The sequence below is a fragment of the Myripristis murdjan genome, chromosome 12, assembly GCF_902150065.1.
Source record: "Myripristis murdjan chromosome 12, fMyrMur1.1, whole genome shotgun sequence".
NCBI lineage: Eukaryota > Metazoa > Chordata > Actinopteri > Holocentriformes > Holocentridae > Myripristis > Myripristis murdjan.
Genome location: NC_043991.1, coordinates 8136797 through 8160955, shown reverse-complemented (window position 1 = coordinate 8160955; position 24159 = coordinate 8136797). Strand labels below are relative to the sequence as shown.

Here is a 24159-nt window from a genome sequence, read left to right as displayed (position 1 = left end):
CCGCTCCACTTCAGTAGGTGGCGGTAGAGAGCCTCAAACGCCCAACCTCAGTAAAAGGTGAGGAAGAAGAGGAAGCAGGACTAGTTGGCTGAAGTGCGGACAGGAGGGACGCGGCCGCCTACTTCCAAGGGTATGACTGCACACTTTATTCATTTATCAGTGTTGTTGGCTGCTAAAAGTACAAATGAATGAATTTGTGTGTTCGCGTGTTCGTCTAATCCCGTTTCCGACAGCAGATAATCCCAAACGGCCCTCCAAACTGTTTAAATATGTCGTCAGCTCGCTGCAGGAAGAGCACACGAGTTGGCCGGCAGCTCAAAATGTCAAATCTGCTCCTGTGCATCAAAGTGCACGCCATAAAATAAAAAATAATCTGGAAACCAGCCTGTCAGATTAACGATAATGTCATTTCTTGCTCTCTGGTATCTGTAAAAAAAATCCCTCTCCCGCCTCCAGCTCCCCCCACTCCCACTTTTTAAAATTTTGTTGTCATCTCTGGGTTTGAGTGTGTTCTGCCTTTATTGTAAAGCACCTTTTAATTGCGTTTTAGGCCTATAAATAAAGTTTAGTCTATTACTTTACTTTCTTCTCTTTCCTATTCATACAGAAGAGGCATACCTAAGATAGGCTTTGTGGAAATGCAGAAAGTGTGAGACCAGATCATGTAAACACTAGTAGATGGAGATAATATGTGTGTTCATATTTCATAATGCAAAGAAACTGTGTTTGTTCCAGCTGTAAAAAAAAAAAAAAAAAAAAAAAAAAAAAAAAAAGTGCCAGTGTGTCATTGTGCTCTGAAGTCTCTGATGTCTCTGTGTTATTGCAGATGCATAAAAAAAGAAAGTCAAAGGTGTATTTCGGGCACTGGTTTTGCCAAATTACCCAATTCGTTCACATAAAACAACATAAAAAAACAGATATTTCAGCTCATGCTTTCTTCTTAGGATGCAAACACATGTTGAGTGTGTGTGTGTGTGTGTGTGTGGCGAGGCCCAGAGGAAAGCTGCTGTTTGGAGAAGCGGCGTCACGCGTGCTTGGTCACTGTTGATGAGTTTGCTGAGGCAGAAGGAGCCTGCGTGAGAAAAGTATTTAGCTCTGCTCGGTGCCTGATTTGTCGCCTCTCTCACTTTGTTCTCTCTTTCTTTCTTTCTTTCTTTCTTTCTTTCTTTCTTTCTTTGTTCTTTCTCAGGGAAAAAAGATGCAGACGCCAGCTCAGTCGCTCCTCCACAGTGGCTACTTCCACCCAACGCTGCGATGCTGGCAGACCTGCGCCGCCGATTTGAGACCTGACAACCTCATCTACCCAATCTTCATCACGTAAAAATCTCTAGTCCTTACTTTTAAAAAAAGAAAAAAAAAAAGAAGTGATCGTAGTCGAAATGACTTAAAGTGACCAGTAAAGTGAATTGCCATTAGTTGAATTTCACATCACATGCTGACACGTGCAACCAGGGATTTATAGTAGGACTGGGCTTAATCAAATTTTCAATGACCGACGATTATGAAAACAATAATTGATAAAACCATAATTGTGCTTCATTCTGCTTCACAATCATCCAGCACAGCCCTTTCCTTTGCAGCGGTGCCCCTTACTAAAAGCCCAAATTCAGTTTTTACCCAGTCTGTGGCATGGTTATACTGGAAGTTAAAGGAAATCCACTGTTTAAAAACAACATTTTTTAAAGTTATATCAATGCAGGATGTTTCTAAAGTCAATGAGTAATCATGTTGAATAACTGTGATCTTCCATGATTTTGATTTATTGCTACGATGGAACAGCCCTGCCTCAGTTTGGCTGCAGCTGCAGAGGGGAAAACGACCAGTAATGCACTAATCCAGTCAGGACAGCATGAGGAAGTTATTCTGAGATGCATGAATCTTGATCACGGTCCATAATCTGTCGTTCTACCCCACAGAGACAGTGCAGATGCAGTGGAGCCCATCGGCAGCCTGCCGGGACAGGCCAGGTAAGAAGCATGACCAATAAGCAGCATGTTGCTCATTTTTAGTGGCCTGGTTGTCAGAGACCATCCCATAATTTGAAGCCCATAGGATTTAAATGTGTTCATACCTGCGAGTCTGAGCACCTGCATGCCTCCAAAATGTATCAGCCAATATGATATTTTTTTTGTTTTTATCCCCTCCCTTTTATTTATCCAGTGTAGGTTTGCTGAGCACAGACTCACTAAATTACACATTAATGCAAAAGAAATGCGTTCTTAATCATATTGTATGTAATGTGGTGTGTGGGAGACATTTTTTGTTTCTGTAAAAGCAGCACAGGGAGTTGTAGTTTGAATTTAAAAGATGCAATTTCCTTGTGTGACATTGGGATGCTGAGGAAAAAAACTGCTTTTCTACCCCTCACATCGCAAGATATGATCAAGGAGTAACTTTGCCTTACTTTAGTTTTGATTTTTAATCGAGTTTGGGCTGTTTTGAATCGTTTGAAATCTGTATACTGCGAGTTTGACACACAGTAAGGTTATATTTTTTATTTGCTACAAGCATAACATGGTTCACACTCGCATGCCTTTTCACTTATTCACCCTGCTGGTACCTAACTCCACCTAGACCTCCATTCAAACCAGTTCATCAAGTAATACAGATAATTGTGCCTCAGTGAACTCCGTCCCCTATAGGCGTCCTTAACCACTCATTTGAAAGCCATGACACGGTGACTGAGGTGTTGTTAAAAATCACACAACACACGCTGACAATGGACAGGACTGTATTATCTGCAGTGCAGCTCTGAGCCCCTGAGAGCCGAGGGTGTTTCCCCCAGATAACTGCAGTGAGACAGGGTGGGCCCGGAGCCGAGCGCCCGACCTGCACACAGATAACCAGAGAATCCGTTAGTCCTGAATCCCTCACAAAACCAGCCTCTGTTCACACCTCAGGTCACTCTGATTCTGTCTTAAAGAAACAGCACCAGGAAATCACAGGGGCTCAACGTCACAGAAACCAGGAAATTCCTGTTTGGGATGTGAAATTATTGCATCATTATTTTAATTTCTTATTAATTTCTTTTTTTTTTCATCTTCAACTTTTTCCTCGAATAAAAGCAGGCAAGGATGATCATATTTATTTCTTTTGGAAGTATTACAGGAAACATTCATGTGGCATTTCTGTCCGCAGATATGGGGTGAACAAGATTGAGGGAATGTTGCGCCCTCTTGTGGAGAAAGGCTTGAAGTGCGTGCTGATTTTTGGTGTGCCTGCAAAAGTAGCAAAGGTATGTAATCTACAAAATGCTGCAACAGGGAGACTCAATCTCCTAAAATTGGTTTCTGTATAATATTGATGCTGCTGGGCATTTTTTTTTTTTTTTTTTTGTCTAACACCATTGTCTTCCTTATATCATTGTTATTTTTAGGAACAGGTCAAAGAAAAAAGCAATTTTACTTGTCTAGTAAACAGACGAATATAATTACTCAGTTCACACATTTTGCATGCCAGAGGGGAACACTTGGATACTGCTTGATACCTTTTCCATAAGCATATTTTTCATAAAATGATAATAAATTTAATGCAGTATTCCTAGTGTGTTTATTCGTTGTGTGTTGTGGATTTACAAGGCCGTGCCAAAGAAAATAATTCCCTTGTGATGGATTATGACTCTGATTATACCTCCACTATTTACTTTCATTTTCTTTTGTTTGTCTTTATGAAAACTGTCTGCTAGTGTAGGAGGCACTCAGCCGAAGGAAAAACAAAAAAAAAAACGGTGTAAATTCAGCTCACGAAAACGTTACCAGAGAGTGATTTTACCACAGAACAGAGGTTTTTAAAGTTAGAGCTCAAACATTTTCTAATCAATGCTTTTGGAGCTAGATCTTTTTATGTGTTTGCTGTAGTCTTAAATCATGTTTGCTCAATATTTTAGTGTCTATGTGCTCAAATAGCAGCCATGTGATCCTATAGACATGCAGAAATTCAGTTAAACTTAAAGGATGTCCCACAGTCAGACTTTGCTGTCGAGAATGAAACTTCACTGAGCGGCCGTGCATTTTTATTTTTTTTTTTGGATATTTGTTCATATGTGTTTGCAAACAAACCTCAGCGGCAGCAAGCCATATTCATCCCCTGTGTTTTTGCCGTCAGGATGACCGGGGCTCTGGTGCAGACACAGCTGACACTCCAGCTGTAGTGGCAGTGAAGAAGATCAGATCTGCGTTCCCGGAGCTGCTGGTGGCGTGTGACGTCTGCCTGTGTCCTTACACAGCACACGGACACTGCGGTCTGTATCCCCACGAATGACCCGCCTCTTTTCATTATGAATCTGAAAAAAAAAAAAAAAAAAAAAAATAGGGCTGCATCGGCCTTAAATGAAAAATCCTGCTGATATGAGAAATAGGTCAGATGTGCCCTGGCTGTGGCTGTTGTCAGGATTGTCTCAGGGAGAGCCTCATCCAAGCCTGTTTAAATCTCGTTTGGGAGAAAACGTTACGTAAAAATGAATATGGCACATTTTACATAAACCAAAGTAGTTTTTCTCATTTTGTCCAGTGATTGTGTAGTTTTTCAAAAGCATTGCAGGCCATGTTTGCATCTGCCAGTGAGCTGAGAGTAGGCATAATAATATGTTAATCCCACTACAGGGGAGACTTGACGCTCTCTGCAATGAGGTGGAAAAAATATTTGCATATACAGTGGTGGAAAAAAGTTTTCGGACACCCCATTCATTGTGAAATATTGCATTAAGAATCACTCTTAGGTCTTCAAGTGCAATTTCTTTTAGTACAGTCACAGCCAAAATACTAAACTAATCCTAAAAAAAAGCCATTAAAAACTTAAAATTGATTGGTTACATAAAAATACATAAGAAATTTTGAGTATTGGATCATTTTGGTACCAGTGATGAAGGTCGTTCTTTTTATTAAAAGACACAATTTTTGTTGCCAAGCTTGGTGTCTATATAAAGCCAGCACATTTGAAAGTTCTTCAGACACAAAAATGGCTAAAACAAGGAGCCTAATGCAGGAAACACGCCTGAAGATAAAGATTCTCAGTCAGGAAGGGTACAGCTGCCGCCAGATAGCCAGGAAGTGCAGATGCAGTCCTTCAGCAGTTGGATCCACTCTGCAGAAATACAGACGAACCAACAGCTTGGAAGACAAACCAAGATCTGGGCGTCCAAGGGTTTCTTCAGCAAGAAATGGCCGCATCCTGATCCGCATGTGCAGGCAAAACCACCCAATGACATCACAGGAGCTTCAGCAGCAGTGGTCAAATCAAACTGGTGTCCAGTGTTCCACCTGCACTGCATGTGGCCGACTTTTAGATCATGGCTTAAGGTCCTACAAGGCCATCAAGAAGCCCCTGATCAATGAGAGACAGAGGCTAGCCTGGCGTCGTCGAGCCCAGGCACACAAGAACTGGACAGCCAGGAACTGGAAGAAGATTCTGTGGTCAGGAGAATTTAGTTTTGTTAGTTTTTCTTATAAACAATAAACAAAAAAATATAATTTGTATTTGTTTGTATCTGTCTAATCCAGCTACACCTTTTGAAACACAAAGAAGAGTTTTCCACAAATATTTCATGATAATATTTGAGATTGTGTAAAATTTTAAGGGTGTCCGAAAACTTGTTTCCACCACTGTATCAGTATCAGCATAGGCAATTGACCAAAAAAAAAAAAATCAGCCAGATATCGACATATTGGATATTAGCAAAAATCCAATATGGTGCATCCCCGCCAAAAATCAAACAAAACAAGGAGAAACACATGTTTTGTTTTTTGGTTATTGATCATGAGTTGCATCAGAATGTTGCTGGGTGTCTGTCTTTCAGGCATCCTAAACGAGGACGGCACCCTGGACAACGCTGCCAGCTGCCTTCGCCTGGCAGAAGTGGCAGTGGCGTACGCCCAGGCGGGTCAGTCTTCGGCTCTCCTTATTAACATTTAGTCCAACTGCAGAGCTTGATAATTCACAAAATGCCACTCTGCCCTCTCCTAAGTTGGTTTCACTTTCTCTTTTTTTATGACCTAATTAATTAAAATGACCAAGCGTATGACAAGGACACATTGTTGACTAAATTTTCTGTCGTCCGCCAGGCTGTCACATCATCGCCCCGTCTGACATGATGGATGGGAGAGTGGCGGCCATAAAACAGGCACTGATAGCCAATGGCATGGGCAACAAGGTAAAGGGCTGAGGACGCTGCTGTTTTAAAGGGACAGTTCAACTTTACTGACTCACTGCGGTGAACATGGTGAAATAATCACATTGCAGTTATTTTGACAGATACTGTGATTGCAGTATGATTCACAATTTTATAGATAGATGCAATAGATTTAGAGCGTTCGATCAGGGCATAGGGTTAGCACGTAAACTCCACCACTATACAGGAAGTTTCCCAGAACAGACAGTAGGTCCATCATTTTTTGGGCCCCCGTCAAGACCCAACAGGACCCAACTGGCCCGGGTCGGTATTCACACTCTATTTCAGGCTATAAAAATAAAGGGATTTCAAAATGACCGCAATGCAAAAATGTTTTTACTCAGGCAATTGCACACACAATAACAGTGATTTGCAAAAATGTGCCACAACTTCAACCAGATGATCCTCCAGGCACAAATAAATCCTGCAGTGTGAGTCGTCTTCAGGCCGTGTGGGAGAAGAAAAAAAAAATCAAAATTTGACAAAATCTTCTTTTAAAAAGGAGTTTGCCTGTGTTTTTTGTCTCTCCAGGTTTCAGTGCTGAGCTACAGTGCCAAGTTTGCCTCCTGTTATTACGGTCCCTTCAGGTAAGCGTGTGCTCCAAGATCAGGCGTGGTCTTGTAAGTCACACACAGCTTTGAAGTGAAAACGGACTCTGTGTTTGTTTGTAGAGATGCTGCACAGTCCAAGCCTGCGTTTGGGGATAGACGCTGCTATCAGCTGCCGCCTGGGGCAAGGGGACTAGCCATCCGAGCTGTGGTGAGCTTGTGTGTGTGTGTGTGTCTGTGTGTGTGCATGTATTTTGACTACAGATGTTACACTGAAGTTATATCAGTGCGAAGAGTTTGAGTTTATTTACATTCATGCTCACAGTTGACAACTGAATAGAAGCAGAATTTACTTTAATGACAAATGGAAAAACATGTATACATGATTGTACTTCATAAAAATATAAAACTATACACTCAGTGTCCAGTGTCCAAGTTAATTCTGTGTTTATTATTGAGGTTGTAGTTTGCAGAGGTCTTGTACTGAACTACATTAAATTGAGAGGTGTTTCTAATTTTTTGGCCTCCCCTATTTATATACATGAGGGGGGACAGAATAGTGGAAACACCTCTCAATAAAATGCAGTCCAGTACAACAGCAGCACTAACTATGAGCTCAGTGCCAAACACAGAAGTGAATGAACACCTCTATTACTGTGACAAACAGAAAACCTGAGCATTATAGGCAACAGAGAAGGAAACTTTACAGCAAAACATTGGATTCGATCGTATTAGGTTGTACTGGTGGACCTAATAAAGTGGCCACTGAGTGTACAAATATCTACCACGTACACACATGCACCCATAGATTCATGTTCATACATACTTACAATCAGAAATACGACCACACACTTCCATTGAACCGTGCACGAGCGTCACTGCTGTTGTGTGCTGCAGGACCGCGACGTGAGAGAAGGAGCGGACATGCTGATGGTGAAACCGGGGCTGCCGTACCTGGACATCGTGAGAGAGGTCAAGGACAAGGTTTGGAGCTATTTCACTCTTTGACTCAACTGAATAAAAAATTCTGTCCATCTTAGCACAACTCCAACAAGAAACCCTGCTGTGGTCTTTGCATTGCTGCGCCTCCATCTCACTTATCCATCCCTGACAGCCCATCTTGGCCAATTTTATTTCATTGCATAATTGATTGTCTCTCTTTTAGTGTCATTGTCTGTCGGTCTCTGTTTCCCACATGGATATGTTGTATTCTTACTCTAAATTTTATGTCTCCTGTGTCCCTGTTTTTATGTATTACGATCCTTGTGTCCCTTTTTGTATATTTTAATGGTTCTTTAACATCATGCCGGAGGACTGCGGTTGTAAACTAGCCTCTGGCTAACACTGGCACATTTACAGCAATGTTAATTAATGTGCACTGTCCTCTCTAAATAAATAAATAAATAAACAAACAAACAGAGAGGGGATGACATGCGGCAAAGGGTCCAGGCCAGATTCAAACCAAAATTTCTCCTTATCTTGATTATCTTTTCTTTTTTCTTTTTTCTTGTGACCAGAATTGTGTTGTCTTTTTCCCATTTGCTTTCATTATAGAAGCAATTTCACATAAAAAAAATCAAATAACTGAAATATTGTGTTGCCATTCCATAACACAATTACTACTATTTGTTCTCCAATCACATATGCATTATAAATGTACATGCGTTTGCAAACCGGGGTTGGAGTGAAATACCAAAATAAATGATGTGAATAATACAAAAAAAAGGGATGTGTACCCAGAAGATAAGCACATTAATGTGTTTGGCCAAACATTCAAAAAACGAAAAAAAAAAAAAAATGATGGGAGATAATTACAAATAATTTTCCAACTTCCATTTAAACTGCTTGTGATCCAAATTATAACTTTACCTGCACCTCCCATCCATCTTTTGACCCCGGCCTAGCCCTCCCTTGCAACCTGAGTTGTAAATTCTTTCAAACTATAAATATGTAATTAAATCTTATATAGTTATTATTTCACCTATCTTTTTGTACTCTTTCTTCCTTTCTTCTTTGCTCTTCTTTTCCTCTTTCTCCTCTCCTTTAGATATTAATACAGGAGATGCAGGAATGAAGATATTGTGTCATTATTAACAAAATGACATATCTTTCGTCACTGGACTTGTTCCACTGTTCGGCCAGCGCTGACAACTGTTTCAAATTGTTTTTATCCTTTATTTGTTTTAGCACCCCACCCACCCGCTGGCCGTGTACAATGTGTCAGGGGAGTTCGCCATGATGTGGCACGGAGCTCAGGCGGGAGCATTCGACCTGCGGGCCGCCGTCATGGAGGCGATGACCGCTTTCCGCAGGGCAGGTGAGGCGAGGGAGGGAGAGAGAGAGAGAGGGAGGGAGGGAGGAGGGCTGTAGTCATGTGGAATGATGTGCTCATCTTTGTCCGATACATACACCACCTGTACCCGAGTGTGCGCCCTGTGCACCGAGCACATCTGCTGCCCGCTCTGCTCTAGATATATAATCCTGTGATCATTTACAACGTGACTTACCGCATGACAAACTACATCACCAGTCCAGCATTTCGTGTTTTATTTCAGGAACATATGCGTTTCATTTAAGCAAAACAAAGAAAAAACGAGAAATATGCTGTAGAGGTTGACTGCCGACTGCGATATAATCTTCACATTACAGATAAATAAATGTTAGGAAAAATTGAGAATCTTCGAAAATTATGCATGCTGCATTACATGCAAAAAAGTAAGTAAGTAAGTAAAGCTTATTCCTATAGCACCTTTAGATTAATTTAAAAATGCCATATAAAATGCAATTGTAAAAACAGCAATGACAGTTAAATCACAGCAACAAGAAACAAATGAGGACAGAGACGCGCAAATAAGACAAAAAATCCAAAACACAGACAAGGAAATAAATCAAACAAAGCAGTAAATAATAAAAATGGGGCAGCTACACAGACAGGCTAACCAAATAAATCTGAATAAAAGTGTTTTCAGCTGTAAAGGTGTGTCTTGATTTGACTGCAAGTATGAACACAAAGTTTCAAAAAGGTTCACAGCCGACATAAAGCTTCATTTCACCATCTTTGGACCTAACGCTGTTTAAAAATATCTTCCTCGCTGTGTTTCAGGCGCCGACATCATCATCACGTACTACGCTCCTCAGCTGCTCGACTGGCTCAAAGAGTAGAGCACAAGGAGCGAGCCAGACGACAAGCAGACGGAAAGACAGGTGGACCAAAGGCTCATTTTTTTAACGTACAATCTGTTGCGGCAACATTATGGGGGCTGCTGGAAATCAAATGTATGAGAACAGGCGATACGTGCACCCTAGTTCATGGCACTTGTATATTTTGAGTTCGTATGAAACCAGTTTGTGTCCGAGTTATGATGATGGAGTGATTTGCAGCAGAAATCTAAAAAGGGGATCTGGATCCAAATAATCTTAAAGCTTTGAAGGGCTGCTAATTAGCTCAACAGTAAGAATGTAAAATACTCCTGTCCGTTTATTTTTTTGTGTCCAATCTGTTTCAACTGCAACATGTAATGGAATAATCAGCCATTTTCCCCCTTTAATGTCAGAATAATACAATGTGTGTGTTTACGTGGACCTTACAGATGTGTAATATGTGATCAATGCCCCGATTAGAGCACTGTCGTCCCTGACAAACTCTCTTGACCAGACTAAATAAATATTTGGGAGGTTTGAGCTGCTTTAAAAGTGAGTGTTGTGTTGTTTTTTTTTTTTTTGAGTCTTGGAGTGTATTAAAAACCTTTTGGTAACAGCATCTCTTGACTGTTTTGCTACCCATACGCAAATAAGCCGGACCTTCCTATTTTATTGGAGTTAACTGGATCACGATACTTATACAGAGCTTTAAAGGAATACTTTTGGGCGAAATACTCTGACCCAGAGTGAGACGGGATGTTTGGTACCACTTTCACCTCTGTACGTCCAGAGCTTCAGTTTGTATTGGTAGCATTTTGTGTTAGCTTAGCATAAACACTTGAAGTCTATGGGAGTCGTTAGCCTAGCTCTGTCAAAGTGGAAAAAACCCTTACAGCAACTCCGAAGCTCAGTCTCGGTCTTGATAAGTTGGAAAAGGGAACTTTGCCCGAAATGTTGGCATACTCCTTCAAGACTGATGTAAATGTCTTTGCTGCTGGGGCCCTGTGAGTTTCTCCACGGTTCAATAAGAAAGTGAACGTCTAAAGAACAGAGTGGCACTCTTGGCACTGGAGCGTGAAATGATTGAATCCAACTCTCTGTGTAGGAAACTTGAGGGAATAAAGCCTTCTTACTAACCCTCCCCGACTGCAGTTACCCCAAATGTCAAACAATATCCTCACTGTCTTTTATCGAAATCTTTCGCATCAGGACAGGAACATCCAAGAATTTCTTAAAACTGAATATTTTCACCTCTAAACTGCATCCAGGATGAGGAGTTTACTCTTCTGTATTGACCCAGACTGGATCACTAACACAGACACACACACTCTGCACACATGCAAACATGTATTAAGCCTTTATTTGAACAGGGAGGCATACTGCCATGTCTCTTTCACAGATGAACCCTGTGTTGTAACAGGTTCAGAGAAAATATCCATAAATTAAATCCACATAATGATTATAATTCCTTCTACCTTACAAAGCATGATGTGGCCTTGTGTCTCGATACACTTTGGATTTATTTGCTGATTTATTTTGTTTTCAGTATCTGTTTTATTAACTTGTTTTTATGGTAAGTCTGACACTGTGTGTCAATTTTATTGATTTATTTTTTGGTTAGAGGTTTCTATCTAATTAACTTTGCCTGTCCTTGAACTTGTGTAAACCAGAGGTGGAAACAGTACTACAGATTGCTTCTCAAGCAGAAGTACTGTTACTTTGCTAATATTTTTCTACAGTAGAAATAGAAGTACTGCTGTAAAAATCAAGTGAAGTAAATAGAATAGAATAGAATAAAAGTTTAAAAGTAGCTCATTTAAATTGTGTTCAGAATATAAGGGACTGAGTTCCTTTTTCAAAACAGTGACTGTGCCAGATGTGATGTTTTCCATGCAGTTAGGAAAGGAGGAGAGAACACGCTGCAAACTACAGTCTTTTAAAGGGACATTACACTAAATCGAAGTGAGGACCCTGTAGGCTCAACTGACAAACCAGGCCAACCCACACCTTTTATTGTAAATTTGGAAATGACCAAAAAGTAGAGCCAACAAAGTAGACGCAGATTCCTCTTCTCATCTTTGCTGACTGAGCTTTTATTGTGAAAGGTTCCACAATCTGTCACTGATCATTTGCTCTGTGTAATGGATCTGATTTAAAATGTAGTGAAGGACAATACTGAAGCAAGAAGGTACTTAAGTAAAAGTAAAATTACTTACTTAAAAAAAAATACTTGAAAAAGTACCCTACAAGTATACAAAACAGCTACTCAGGAACAGTAATGTGAGTACATGTAATTAGTTACTTCCACCTCTGGAGTCGAACCCTGTCTGGCCAGATGGAGGTTAATGGACGGGAGGGCGCCAGCCAAAGTCCACTGATGGATGAGTCAAACAAACAAAACAAGGATAAATTACAGAGGCGTGATATCAAAGGATTACTCAGCTGACTGCTTCGCGGAAAACAGGCATTTTCATTTCTTAACATTTTATCTCATAAATTTCATGTTATGAAGCTCTGTGCGTCACAGCTGTCAGTGTCCGATTTGGATTCATCCTCAATTTGGGATTCAAAGTGAATGTTGCCCTTTGGTTTGACATCATATTCCCTCTAAAGTGACTCTGACACTGATGGGATTTGATAAAAACCTGCATGCTGCAGGATCTGGAGAGCTGTATATATCACTGGTTTTCTTTTTGACTAAGACTTTATAGAAACAGACCAGGTTTATGATGTTTATGATGTCATACTTTTACCATTTGTACGTCTCAAATGGAAAGGAAACTCATAAAATTAATCTGTCTCCTGTGCTCTCTAGTGGGTGATTATTATGGAGTAAAACTCTTTCCACTGTTCAAATGTATTTCAAACTTCATAAGGCTGTGGTGTCCTGGCAAATGTAGATACAAATGCAAGTGGTCCGTGACGTTTTTGGTAGATTTATCTGGATTAAAGTTATAAGCTCGGGCACTGGCACAGCTGGAGCTTAAAAACGATGCCACATTCAAAAATCAACCATTGCAACCTTAATAAGTACTAATCCACTGGAGCGTTGAGTGTTAAGACAGTCTGGGAATGATAATAATAAGATCGCATGTTGGATGGGTTTTCCATTTGTTTCTGAAGCAAATCGTCTGTCAAATATTTTCTTCCAGAGGTGCAGTGTCTTGGGAGTGATCTGAAAATCAACGCCACTGGAGAATTGGTGGCATTTACTTCACTCATCTGGTGGAATTTTTTTTAGTTTGTTGTAATGATAACAAGATTTTAAGACCAAGGACTGAACTAAATTATGATGTGTGCTTTTTTGCAGTATGTAAGACGTTTGACCGATGGCTTCTTAAATTTGAAAAGTTCAAAGATTATGCATCCTGAAATCCCAATTCAAGGTCTTGCTGGGTGGGTGTACGCACTTTAAATTGAGATCATGAAAAAAAAATCCTAATTTCTCAGCAATTACACAGTGGGGACGGCAGGTGGCGCCTCAGACCCGTTTTGATAGAGTCTGTTGGCACACTGCAAAAGATGCCTTTTTTTAACTCATAAGTCTCATTTTCAGTCTTAAAATCCCATTCATTTCATTAATATCATGATTATCATGTTAACTGACCGTGCATAAATTTGCATCGGCACTTTGGCACTTCAATGCCACTTCAGCTGTTCCCAGTGCGCTTGTATTTATTCCAGAAATTTTCTCATGCTTATATCCTGAATGTATGAGTATGACAAAGCAAAGTGAGACAAATCAAATAACTGGTGCAAAAGTAGCACCAGAAGCAAGCGAAATGAAATAGGCTACTATCACCCTGGTGGCGAGCCGGCTACTGGTCATTTGCTTTTAAACAAACGAGAAATACGACGTACATTTTATTGTTCGCGTTTTTTTTTTCTCTGCTCTTCTATGTGTGTGTCCTGAGGTAGGTGGGATGGGGGGCTCTGCTGTATGGTGTTTAAAATGGAAATATTACTTTATCACTGTAACACTGGATTGTGCGCTTGTCAACATTTCCAAATTAAAAAAAAAAAAAAAAAAGAAGTAAGACTTAAGATGCGCAGGTTTGGATCATTTGCAGAGGTGGGTGTGTTTCTTGCAGTGTGTGACGTGCGGGGGGCTGAGCAGGAGGCTTCCACTGATTCAACTTGCAGTCGCTCTGGATGAACGTTATCACTCTCGGAGAGACTTCGGCATCACCGGAGTGTGAGGACCGCGCGCGGTGAGAAGGAGCTCCGGGAAGCGCCACAACTTTCACCGCAACGCCGAGTTACCGCGCCGAGGCAGATGACGCAGACGTGCCGGCACAGCAGGTCGCTGCGCACCCACTTTGTCTGAGTTTGAAGACAGAGAGGAGGGGGAGACATATGGTTTGGGCTCGGGGCAGCACAGCCGGTCGTCTTTCCACTCCAGAAGGTGAGCTCGCGGTGGCCGTATACTTTCCTCGCGCGGCTCGGAAACTAACCGGGAGAAATGGGACGCCGGTGCGCGCTGGCGTGCTCCCTCCTCGCGGTGCTCTCCTGCTGCCTCGTGCCCAGGTGCGGCGGAGGTAACATCACCGTGGCGGTGATGCTGCCGGACAACCACGTCAAGTACCCGTGGGCTCTGCCGCGGGTTTTCCCGGCCATCCTCATGGCGCACGAGGACCTCAGTCGCAAACACGGGCTCCTCGTTGGCCGCTCCATGAGGATTTTGAACTACAGCACCGAGGACCCGGTCGCCGGATCGTGCGCAGAGAGCAAAGCCCAGGTTGTGGCCGTGGACGCCAAACTTTACTTAGCGCCGGACGCCTTCTTCGGGCCGGGGTGCGTGTACCCGCTGGCCTCGGTCGGGAGGTTCGCGTCCCACTGGAAGCTCCCGCTGTTCACCGCAGGAGGTCCCGCGTATGGATTTGACAAGCGGGAGGAGTACAGGACGATTGTGCGCACCGGACCGTCCACCACCAAACTGGGGGACTTCGTGAACGTCCTGCACACGCACTTTAACTGGACGTCCCGGGCCGTGGTGGTCTTCCACGACCTGCGGCAGGACGACCGGCCGCACTACTTCCTGTCGGAGGGAATTTACCTGAACCTGAAGTCCGAGATGAACATGACGGTGGAGGCCCTGCCGTACGAGAGCGACTACAAGGAGTACAAGGAACTCATTACTTTCATGAAAGAGCTCGGGAGAAGTAAGTTCATTCAAAACAAAAATATATAGGCTATATATAGCCTCCATCGTCCCATGAGGTCAATCTTATAGGCCTACCTGACACAGAGGTTTAATTTGCTTCCCATTAAAACAAGTGAAAAACGTTCATTTCTCTTGTTTCCATCTGCGCCAGGTTTGATAATTTCCCCTGAAACCAGTCAGCGTCTTTCTAAATCGGCCCAAAGCAGACCACTAAAGATAAAAGCTGTCACTCAAATGATTGAAGGAAAGTTTTCTATCAAATTGTTTTGCATTGGAGACAAGTGAAATTATTTCGTGCCAGTCGTCGGTGGCAGATTTTTTTTTTAATCCATTATTGAATGAGAAAATAAGCCGGTAAGACTTAAGAGCCAGAATTCGAAAATAGTAGAGGATGCACACCCGTGTCCAACACAAGCTGCCTGGTTGGAACAAACCGTGCTTTAAACGAAAGAAACATCCTTTTACTGAACATATAGGAAAATGGAAAATGTGGCGATTCTGTTTTTGCTGCTTTAGGCTGTAGAAGATTTTTTTTACCTCCTCATCTTAAAATGCAAGAATAGGGGAAAATCAGCTTTTGCGCAGTTATTGCATTTTCCGCAGATATAAACAGAGGTAGACTGGAATAGGCGCAGAAAATAGCCTGTTTATTTCAGAGTTATTACACAGGAATGTTTAGGCTGAGGCCAGTCTCCTGGTTTATTGCTGGAGGAGGACCACCTGCGTTTTTTAGGAGGAGAGTGAGAGAGAGAGAGAGCGCGCATGTGTTTGTATTCATATGGAGAGGCGGGGGGGTTAAATACACGTGCCTCCTCAGCCACACATGCCTGGCATTCTCGCTTGCAAGGCCACACTTCACATAGAGTCTTGAATTGAACCACGCACCTTGCTCACTATAAATTCAGAGCTTTTTTTTTTTTGCACGTGTAGGCCTACTAATGAAAAAAAAAAAAAAATCTAATTAGAAATGCGTTTTCAGTTATGTTGGCGTTTGTAAACAGAAATTATTCAGTGGGCTTTTGACAAATTGAAATTGCAGTTTGGCCCGCAGTGCTGGAAGTGTGTTTGAAGAACTGCGCTACAAATCTTGCAACAGTCGTTAAATCAGTCGTCGCCTGTCTCGTTTTAATCTCACTTAATCAAATGGATTATGGGGTTGATTTAGTCATTACTATTGTTGTGGAAGTGAAGCGTGAGATCATGACAGTGTCTGGGTTGGGGTTATAGATTTGTGCGTGCCTGCGCCGGCGTAGCCTACGCGCAGCTGCATGTGCGTTTGTGTCCGTCTGCATGTGTTACGTGCGTGGGGAGAGAGAGAGAGAGAGAGCAATGCAACAACACGTGGAAAACATTTGACCTAACATCAACCAAGCCGATGATGTCCAACCTGCAAATCTAGAATTTGCCAAAATGACAGAAATTGTGCGCAAAGTTTTGTTTTGTTCTTTGCAGAAATAGGGTCATTGCACGGTTTCACATCAGTTGACACATTACATGCTTCAGTCAGTGTGCTTCCAGAGATTTGAATCCCTGTTTTGCTCAGAGTGGTGGTAGGAAATGAAAAGCTGAGTTATCAGTCTAATGCATGGATGTGCTACAGTATCTTTTTTTTTTATTTCCTGTATTCCTGGTTCTTTAGGAATTAGTTTTGCAGCATTGATGCACATTGGAGATCCAGCTTGATATGTAAAAAGCAAAAGAAGTAGGCTACAACACACACACACACACACACACACACACACACACACACACAAACACACACTGTATGAAACCAGGAAAGTGAGTGTTCATGTTTCCCATTTGGATTGAGCCATTACGGCCAAGCAGCAGCTCCAGAATGTGAATTCGGTATAAACAAAAACAACTGTTGTTGAGGGTATAACCTTTTGGATGTGTGGTGCGCTACTCTCCCTGTAGCCTATGGTTGCAAAACAAACCGAGTTACGTACGTTTCAAACATCTCAAGCTGTTGTTACAGTAACAGCAGCAACAAATAATGGAATAAACATGGCGTAGGTAATTAGTGGGTGTTATAGCAGGAAAAGAGGTATGGTGTGAGCTGCCAGACGTCTTCCCAAAACCCCTGGAGTGGAGTTATGAGCTCGGGGTCACGGCAGATAATGGTTTTGTCAGGGCTTGTCCCGGCCTGACATTCCACCTACTTTTATCTCGACAGATCACCTCCAGGCTATCAACACTTAACGTCGCCCCGTTTACAACATTCAGATGGTCAAATCGGTGTGTCTGTGAGTCTGAGCGGAGATGGGGGAAGTGGGGCTTTTGATGTTTAGCCACGCATCATTATAGATCTTTGTCCAAGCTGACCAAGTGATTGCATGCTCCTGCAGGATTAGTCCCACCAGCTCCCCAGGTTCCCAGTTTTCTGGCAAAATGCGAGAGCCAGTACAATAAATATTGTGAGTATTAGTGTGTATTCCAGCTCCCATTACCTTGCCGAGTGCTTTTCAGTCCATTAATAGCACACAGGAGGGAAAATTTCATGTGGTCGAGTGGAAGAATACATCAAGCTGTGCTGGTTTTTTTTTTTTTTTTTTTTTTTTTTGGAGTACATGTGTCGGTGTGTTTCCAACTTGAAAAGCTCCAGTTGAGAGTTGAAAAGAACATCTTACATGGTGGAGCCCAGGATAAAGGTGTTTAATTGATGAACCTGTATTTGGAGGACAGACGTGTAGCGACTGTTTTCACATTGTTGTATCCATCTTGTCATTTTCTTTATGATGGAGAGCTCGAGAGCTAAACCTAGAAGCCTTTTTATTTTATTTTATTATCATTTTTTTTTTTCAATTATTTATGCAAGAGTCGTTAAAGCCCACCCCAGACAGATTAGGGCATAAAAACCCAAAGGACTGGAGGATAATCTTCTCTGAAAGGCATTCAGCTATAAAACAAACATGACACTGAGTATACATGTCATAAAAACCCAGCATAATCCCACTGGGGGAAAAACAACAACATGGTGAGCACAGTAATTGGTTCACTTCCATTGGTGTGCTCGCATGTGATTATCTATGGAGCCACCCAAAACAATATGTCTCTGTGCTTGTAACCTAAACCCAGAGTAATTAAGAAGCAGAACCACCTTAATCACCATAAATGCTATACTATAAACGCTTGTGTTTCTCAGTGCGTGCTGATGCACAAGTGCAGCTACTGCAGGCCTTAACGGGGGGAGCAGAGGGACGGTGCAAGACGCGCCGCAGATGGTAGACTGAGCAGTATCGCTCTGCATAATGGCCACGCAATCTAATCCAACCTTGTGCTCTGTAAACTGAAAAGTCAGGATGGAGAGAGGAGTGAGGAGGAGGGTTGATTACCGTCCTGGAGCCTGTGAGGTGGAACAAATTGTACCAAACAATTTCATGTGCTTTTGTATTAAGTTAAGCCGCGGCAGATCCATATGATTACTACAACACAGGAGGACTTTTTTCCCTGGCTGTTTCGTGCATTTGTTTTGGGCGCGGTCCAGGAGACAGCAGGACGACTTGGCGTGGCTCTCGGTGAACTATGTTGGAAGAGATGAGAGTTGGGGTCTAGGCAGCAGTTGTTGCCGACTTTGGTCTCACACATGAGGAAATGTCTGTTAACTGGGAGAGCTGCCCTGGGCCTGGCAGCAGTCACTCTGACATAGGCTGCAAATGGAAATAAAGCTAAGGCTATATTCATGACTCAACACCCAGCAGGGTGACCTAGTGGTTAGACTGACTGTCTTTTGACAGGAAGGTCTCAGGTTTGAGTCCTGCAGCAGCTGCCTGCACTGTTGAGGTGGCCTTGAGCAAGACGCTGAATCCCCTCTGGGTCAGTCATTTTATGTTTCCCGGAGAAGAGCGTCAGCTAAATACCTGATTAAATGTGACCGACTGTGGGTTAGGATTGGATATTGGGGAAAGGTGAAAATGAAATGAATGTGATGACTGAGAGACATGCGCTTGAGGTATCAAAATGACAGAGTTGAAACGATTTTATAAGCGGCAAACAGTTCATTCCCAAAATAATATTTATCCATTTTTGAGAAAAATAATGTCCTTAGTCCAAGCTCATCATTCGGTATCTGAAAACTGAAATTTTTGCTGTTTGTGCATTTTCATTCACCCACAAATGAATGAAGATGTACCCTCCTGTAAAAAGTGCTGTAACTCCCATTTGATTTTGTCTTTTTGTTGGGCGTCACTTCTTTATAATGGTGGATATGACATTTTGACAGAAACTAAATTTACTACCAGTCCCTTAGGGTGATACTCTAAAACAAACTGATGTCATATACACCCTGGAAATTATGTCCATTGTAAAAAAAAAAACAAAACAACAACAACAACAACAACTAAACAGGTAAAAAGATCTACCTATGGAATGAGAAAATTTCCTGAATCAAGTGACTTCATGTTGGATGAAAGGAATACTTGAACGTTTTGAGCAAAATACCCTTTTTTCTGACTCATCGGAAGATTTTTGTTACCATTTTCACGTCTGTACGTCCACTGGTTTGTTTCCTCTGTGTAGCATTTCGAGTTAGCTTAGCATAAAGACTCGGAATCTATGGGAGTCATTAGCCTAGCTCGGTGAAAATGAGCAAATAAACCTTACAGCAACTTCAAAGATGTCTTATTCAGACAATTTAACGCAAAATGCTACCCATAGGAACCAAACCACTGGACTTAGAGATGAAAATGGTATCTAACATCTTGTCTCAGTCTGTGTAAGTCGAAAAAGGGTATTTTGTCTAGAATGTTGGAGTATTGCTTTAAGATGCTCAGTTCAGGAACGCTCTCAAAACAAATTGCACTGGGAACAAGTGCATTTGTATCCGTTGTTTAAAGGCAAGAAAGATCTTAAGGCTGTTCCCAGTCGCAAGTGAGCGAGTAAGATAGACTTTATCTCTTCTCCCTGTTGTTGTCTTTATAGTTGTTTATATCTGCGGCCCCCTGGAGACTTTCCTGAGCATCATGAAGCTGTTTCAGAGCGAGATCCCCGACCCTGAGAACTACGTCATCTTCTACCTGGACGTGTTCGCCGAGAGCCTCACGGAGCGCAAACCGTGGCAGAACTCGGACTCCGACTGGGTCGACCCCATCAAGGTGTTCAAGGTACAGCATGCACGGCACACACACACACACACACACATACATATGCGCCCACACACATGCACAGCCACACACATGAACTCGCACACACATGGAAAGAGACACAAAGGCTCTTGTAATCAAGCTACCAATCCATTTTCATCATCCGTTTTCATTCACAGAGTTTAATGTAGAGGACGTTTTGAGCGATTGTGTTCAGATGGTTTGTAGATTTATTGGTCGTGGACTGTCAGTGTTTCACCCTGCTTTGTAATTGGAAGCAGGCAGAGGTACGAGACAGAAACCACCACTTGGCTGGAGCAATGGACGTCTCTGACTAAAGATATGCAATTCACAGTCTCTCTTCATCATGTGTGCACAGCGCCGGGCCAAAACCTCAGGGCCTCGCTGCTGTCAGAGTCATGTTCTACTTTTTATTGAGTTACAGAGAACCGCTGAATCTCAAAAATGTTCTTCAAACAAGTGACAGTATCTGTGCAATCAAGCCCGCCGCTGTGTGTTCGCAACTGTGTTAGCATCGAGACTGTCACTCGGTTCAAAAAGAATTCTTTCGACATTTGCACTTTGGTGTACGTGAAGGAAGATTTTAAGGCCTGATGTTATATTAAATGACATGTCATGGTTGCTGTTTTTTTTTGGCGAGATGAATAGTTTCAGGGATATTAGGTATGTATGCCTGCAGAAAGATAGAATCGTCTATTCAGCTTGAATTTTGCTCTCTGAACCCTAAACCACACAAGCCACTTGGTTTGCTCCAAGGTTACTGACTGAAATGCATCCAGCTCCCTCCATCGGATCTCAGCTTTACCCCCAATAAACCTCGTTTGAAGTGAGGCGCTCTTTGAGAATGATAATAATAATACAGCCAAACATAGAATGGCCAAGCACAAGCGGATAAAACTTTTATGGAAATCATAAGCGTGCACAAGAAAAGCGTCTGTGCACTCGGATGAGCAGGAAGCGCCATCGTTTTTGCTGCTGGACGGCCAAACGTCTCCCAAAAAAGCCCGCCTGTCCAACCTCTTTGAACCCCTCTGAAGAGTCAAATTCTTGCTTGACATTAATGAACGAGAGGATGTTTTTTTTTCACAGGAAGCCATTTAGCCCGACAAATTAGTGCACGAGTGAGGACAGATGTGCTCCTCACCTAATTTATCTTCCTGAATGTCACAGGCTTCGCAAAACACCCGGCTACTTACCCAGTACTCACAAAATTCTGAAAGAAAATGGCTTCTTTATAATTTAGATGTATGAAATATCAGATTGATTATGGCAAATTTATGTAATGGAACAATATATTGGCTGTCCAGTATTGGCACATGCTGTATGTTTGCCAATTTGCAAAAAAGAAAAAAAGTGGATGCTGCAGTAAAAATGGCTTGAGTTCATGTAAAATCTGTGTTTTTAAATACCTTGTCCAGCAGACTTGTTTGTTTACAATACTTAATTTAGTAGGTGAGCCGTGAAGCAGGGAATCACAGCTGAGCAGATGGTGGTGCAGATTGTGTGAAGAAAATCATTGTACAACTGTAAAATATGTTTATTATAACTATTTGATTACCAAATTTGATCATTCATTGCTTCTTATGTGTGTTTGAATGTACTTAAAAGTATCTGTTAAGTATTTTTTTTTTTTTACTCTTATTGATCTGGTATCTGCCCCAAAGACCCAGAATCAGGCCTTTCTATCGTGGCCAGAGTTCTTCTATTAGTTTGTTGGTGCAACACAGCGTGACATTAAGTTTCAGAGTTTAACAGCTTCATAGATATTCTGAAAATGTAAGTCTCGCTCTGTACTAATTGATCATAGCTCCGGAGTGCGTAATTCCTCCCACGTCTCCACCTTTTATCTCCTCAGAATTGGAAATGCACGCGTATGTTCAGCCTTGTGTTCCTCTGAAATGTTTAATTAAGGCGGTAATGCAAGAGCATCATTTCATTGCAGAGTAATCTTCACCGACTTAGCATTCAGCCTCAGTATTGAGTATTTAGTATTCATTTAGTATTCACTGGTATTCAGTCCTATTTCGCATGCAGTCAAAGCAGTGTTTTATTTTTTTTTAATCAAGTGGTTTTGTCTTGAAATGAGGGGAGTGATCCATTCATATTAATCTGACTTCATATTGTCATTTTTGTTCCATGAAACAAATGAAACGGTGCTGAAAAGACGGGAAATTACCTGACTGAGAGTGGGTAAAGCCTGTGGTTAGCCTGTGTTAGGGTTAAAAATGTGTTAAAACTATTTTTATAGTGAACGTAAGATTAAAACACTCATTAAGACACACATATGTTTGAAACCATGCATTTGCACACCTTCGCCGCCAGCAAATCGTGTCTAATGCCTGCTCATCCGTCGGTGAACTCCTCTTAACCCCCGGCTGAAGAATGAGGTTTTGGCTCCTCGTTTGCTGATTATGCAAGATGTTAATTTTTCTGCAGGCCATAAGGTGCTTCATTATGGCAACGCGCCGCCTTCACAGCAACGACTGCTTGTGGAGGTTTGGCGGCGGGTTTCATATCTCTGTTGTCACATGAAAAACTTGTATCGTAGAAGAGCACAGCTTTCCAAGAATGGAAAAAGCTGCTGCTGCTGATTTTTTTTTTTTTTTTTTTTTTTTTTTTCCGTAGACATCAGTGCAGGTTTTGTAGAACTCCCTAAATCTGGAGTTTTTGGTGACAGTAGCAACATACGAGCTTTTGCCAGGGGGGAGAAAATATCATCAGAATCAAAGGTCAGTGGAAGATTACTGCGGATTGAAGTTTCTGGCTCAAACCGTATTTTTCCGTCCAAATGGTTAATCAAACGTTAAGCCTCCAAGTCAGCACCACTAACGATTTGTAACCGTGTTCCAAATACAAAACCGGGAGAAAAAAAATGGATTGAACAGATTTACGGCACACATCTTCCTCCAACGCTGTGTTCATCTCTTTTTTTTTTTAATATCTCAGCCGCACATTGTTTAGTTTGGCATTTTGTCCAGACATGATTTCCTTTTTAATAATCCAATAAAATCATGTGAAAGCTTGATGACTTGATTCTTGTTTGGATCTTACTATTGTTGCTTAAATCTTAAATTATTTGAAGTCTAATATCAGAAATATACACTGTTTAATCTTGATTGTACATTGGGCTGGGAAATATATCGAAATCTTATCAATACCGTGATACGAAACTAGATATCATCTGGGATTTCAGATATTGTAATATCGAGATATAGAATAAGTTTTGTCTTTTCCTGGTTGTTAAGGCTGCATGACAGTAAAGAAATGCGATTCTCTGGACTTATTAGACTGTTAAAGCTGTTTATCTCCACCTGCTTGGTCATCATATTCACATTGCTGATGATTGTTTAGTAAAAATCTCTTGTGTGTAAATATGTCACGAAAGCACAAACAGTCAGCACTACAATATTATCACAATATCGATATCACGATATTTGATTTTGTCCATATTGCCCAGCCCTAATGCAGTATCTGGTAATTTAGCATGTATTTTCTTTGACTGTCTGGATGCAGGATGCAAGGGGTCAGCCTGTAGGGGCAGTCAGGAGCAGGACGGCGTTCAGTGCCTTGCTCAAGGACACTTTGACGAGAACGGACACGTTTTCAAATGTATAAATCAGTCCTTAACCGCTTGCGTCAAGATCCAGTCTCTGATCGCTGTCTCCCTGTGTTTTCTGTGCCTCTTCCAGTCGGTGTTTGTCATAACATACCGGCCGCCTGATAATCCAGAGTACAAAGAGTTTCAGAGGGAGCTGCATGCCAGAGCTCAGAGGGATTTCGGTGTGAATCTGGAGCCATCGCTGGTGAGTGAAATGAAACGCTCCTGCATTCTCCGCAGCATGAAAACCATCACACAGCGCTTGTGTGGTCCAAGTCTTAACATCTTTAATGGGATTTTCTTTGAAACGAAATCCTCAGCATGCTTTGTATGTGGCCCAGACACTAAAGTCAGTAATTAATGAAGAATGTTGCCGTGACATTGATGTTAACAATTAATTCCCGTCTTTTGTCACTGCTTGTATCTGGCCAACAAGCATG

General features: G+C 41.8%; 2 protein-coding genes across 3 annotated transcripts in view; both read left to right on the top strand.

Moving 5' to 3' along the window:
• alad (aminolevulinate dehydratase) lies at nt 1-10408 on the top strand. 2 transcript variants are annotated; one of them, XM_030064703.1, is made up of 12 exons: nt 1-130; nt 1190-1317; nt 1917-1967; nt 3139-3235; nt 4105-4240; nt 5795-5878; nt 6060-6148; nt 6698-6753; nt 6838-6925; nt 7612-7698; nt 8902-9031; nt 9818-10408. In XM_030064703.1, exons 2-12 carry the CDS (start codon nt 1199-1201, stop codon nt 9874-9876), a joined length of 996 nt encoding a protein of 331 aa, XP_029920563.1. In that variant the 5' UTR covers nt 1-130; nt 1190-1198; the 3' UTR covers nt 9877-10408. The 2 variants fall into 2 exon arrangements, with proteins under 2 accessions (XP_029920563.1, XP_029920564.1); XM_030064704.1 differs by lacking the exon at nt 1-130 and having other exon boundaries at nt 1171-1317.
• Nucleotides 10409-14041: 3633 nt separating this feature from the next.
• Nucleotides 14042-24159, top strand: part of npr2 (natriuretic peptide receptor 2) — a 55755-nt gene continuing 45637 nt past the window's right edge. Inside the window, exons 1-3 of the mRNA XM_030066040.1 lie at nt 14042-15017; nt 19940-20121; nt 23811-23924. Coding sequence (XP_029921900.1) covers nt 14318-15017; nt 19940-20121; nt 23811-23924 — 996 coding nt within the window. The 5' untranslated portion in view covers nt 14042-14317. The remainder of the gene's footprint in view (nt 15018-19939; nt 20122-23810; nt 23925-24159) is intronic.

Excerpts from the sequence above, each read along its gene's own strand:
- alad (XM_030064703.1), top strand. The coding sequence starts at position 1,199 with ATGCAGACGCCAGCTCAGTCGCTCCTCCACAGTGGCTACTTCCACCCA. Across the intron at positions 3,236-4,104 it reads TGCCTGCAAAAGTAGCAAAG|GATGACCGGGGCTCTGGTGC; the intron begins GTATGTAATCTA and ends TTTTGCCGTCAG. Across the intron at positions 5,879-6,059 it reads AGTGGCGTACGCCCAGGCGG|GCTGTCACATCATCGCCCCG; the intron begins GTCAGTCTTCGG and ends GTCGTCCGCCAG.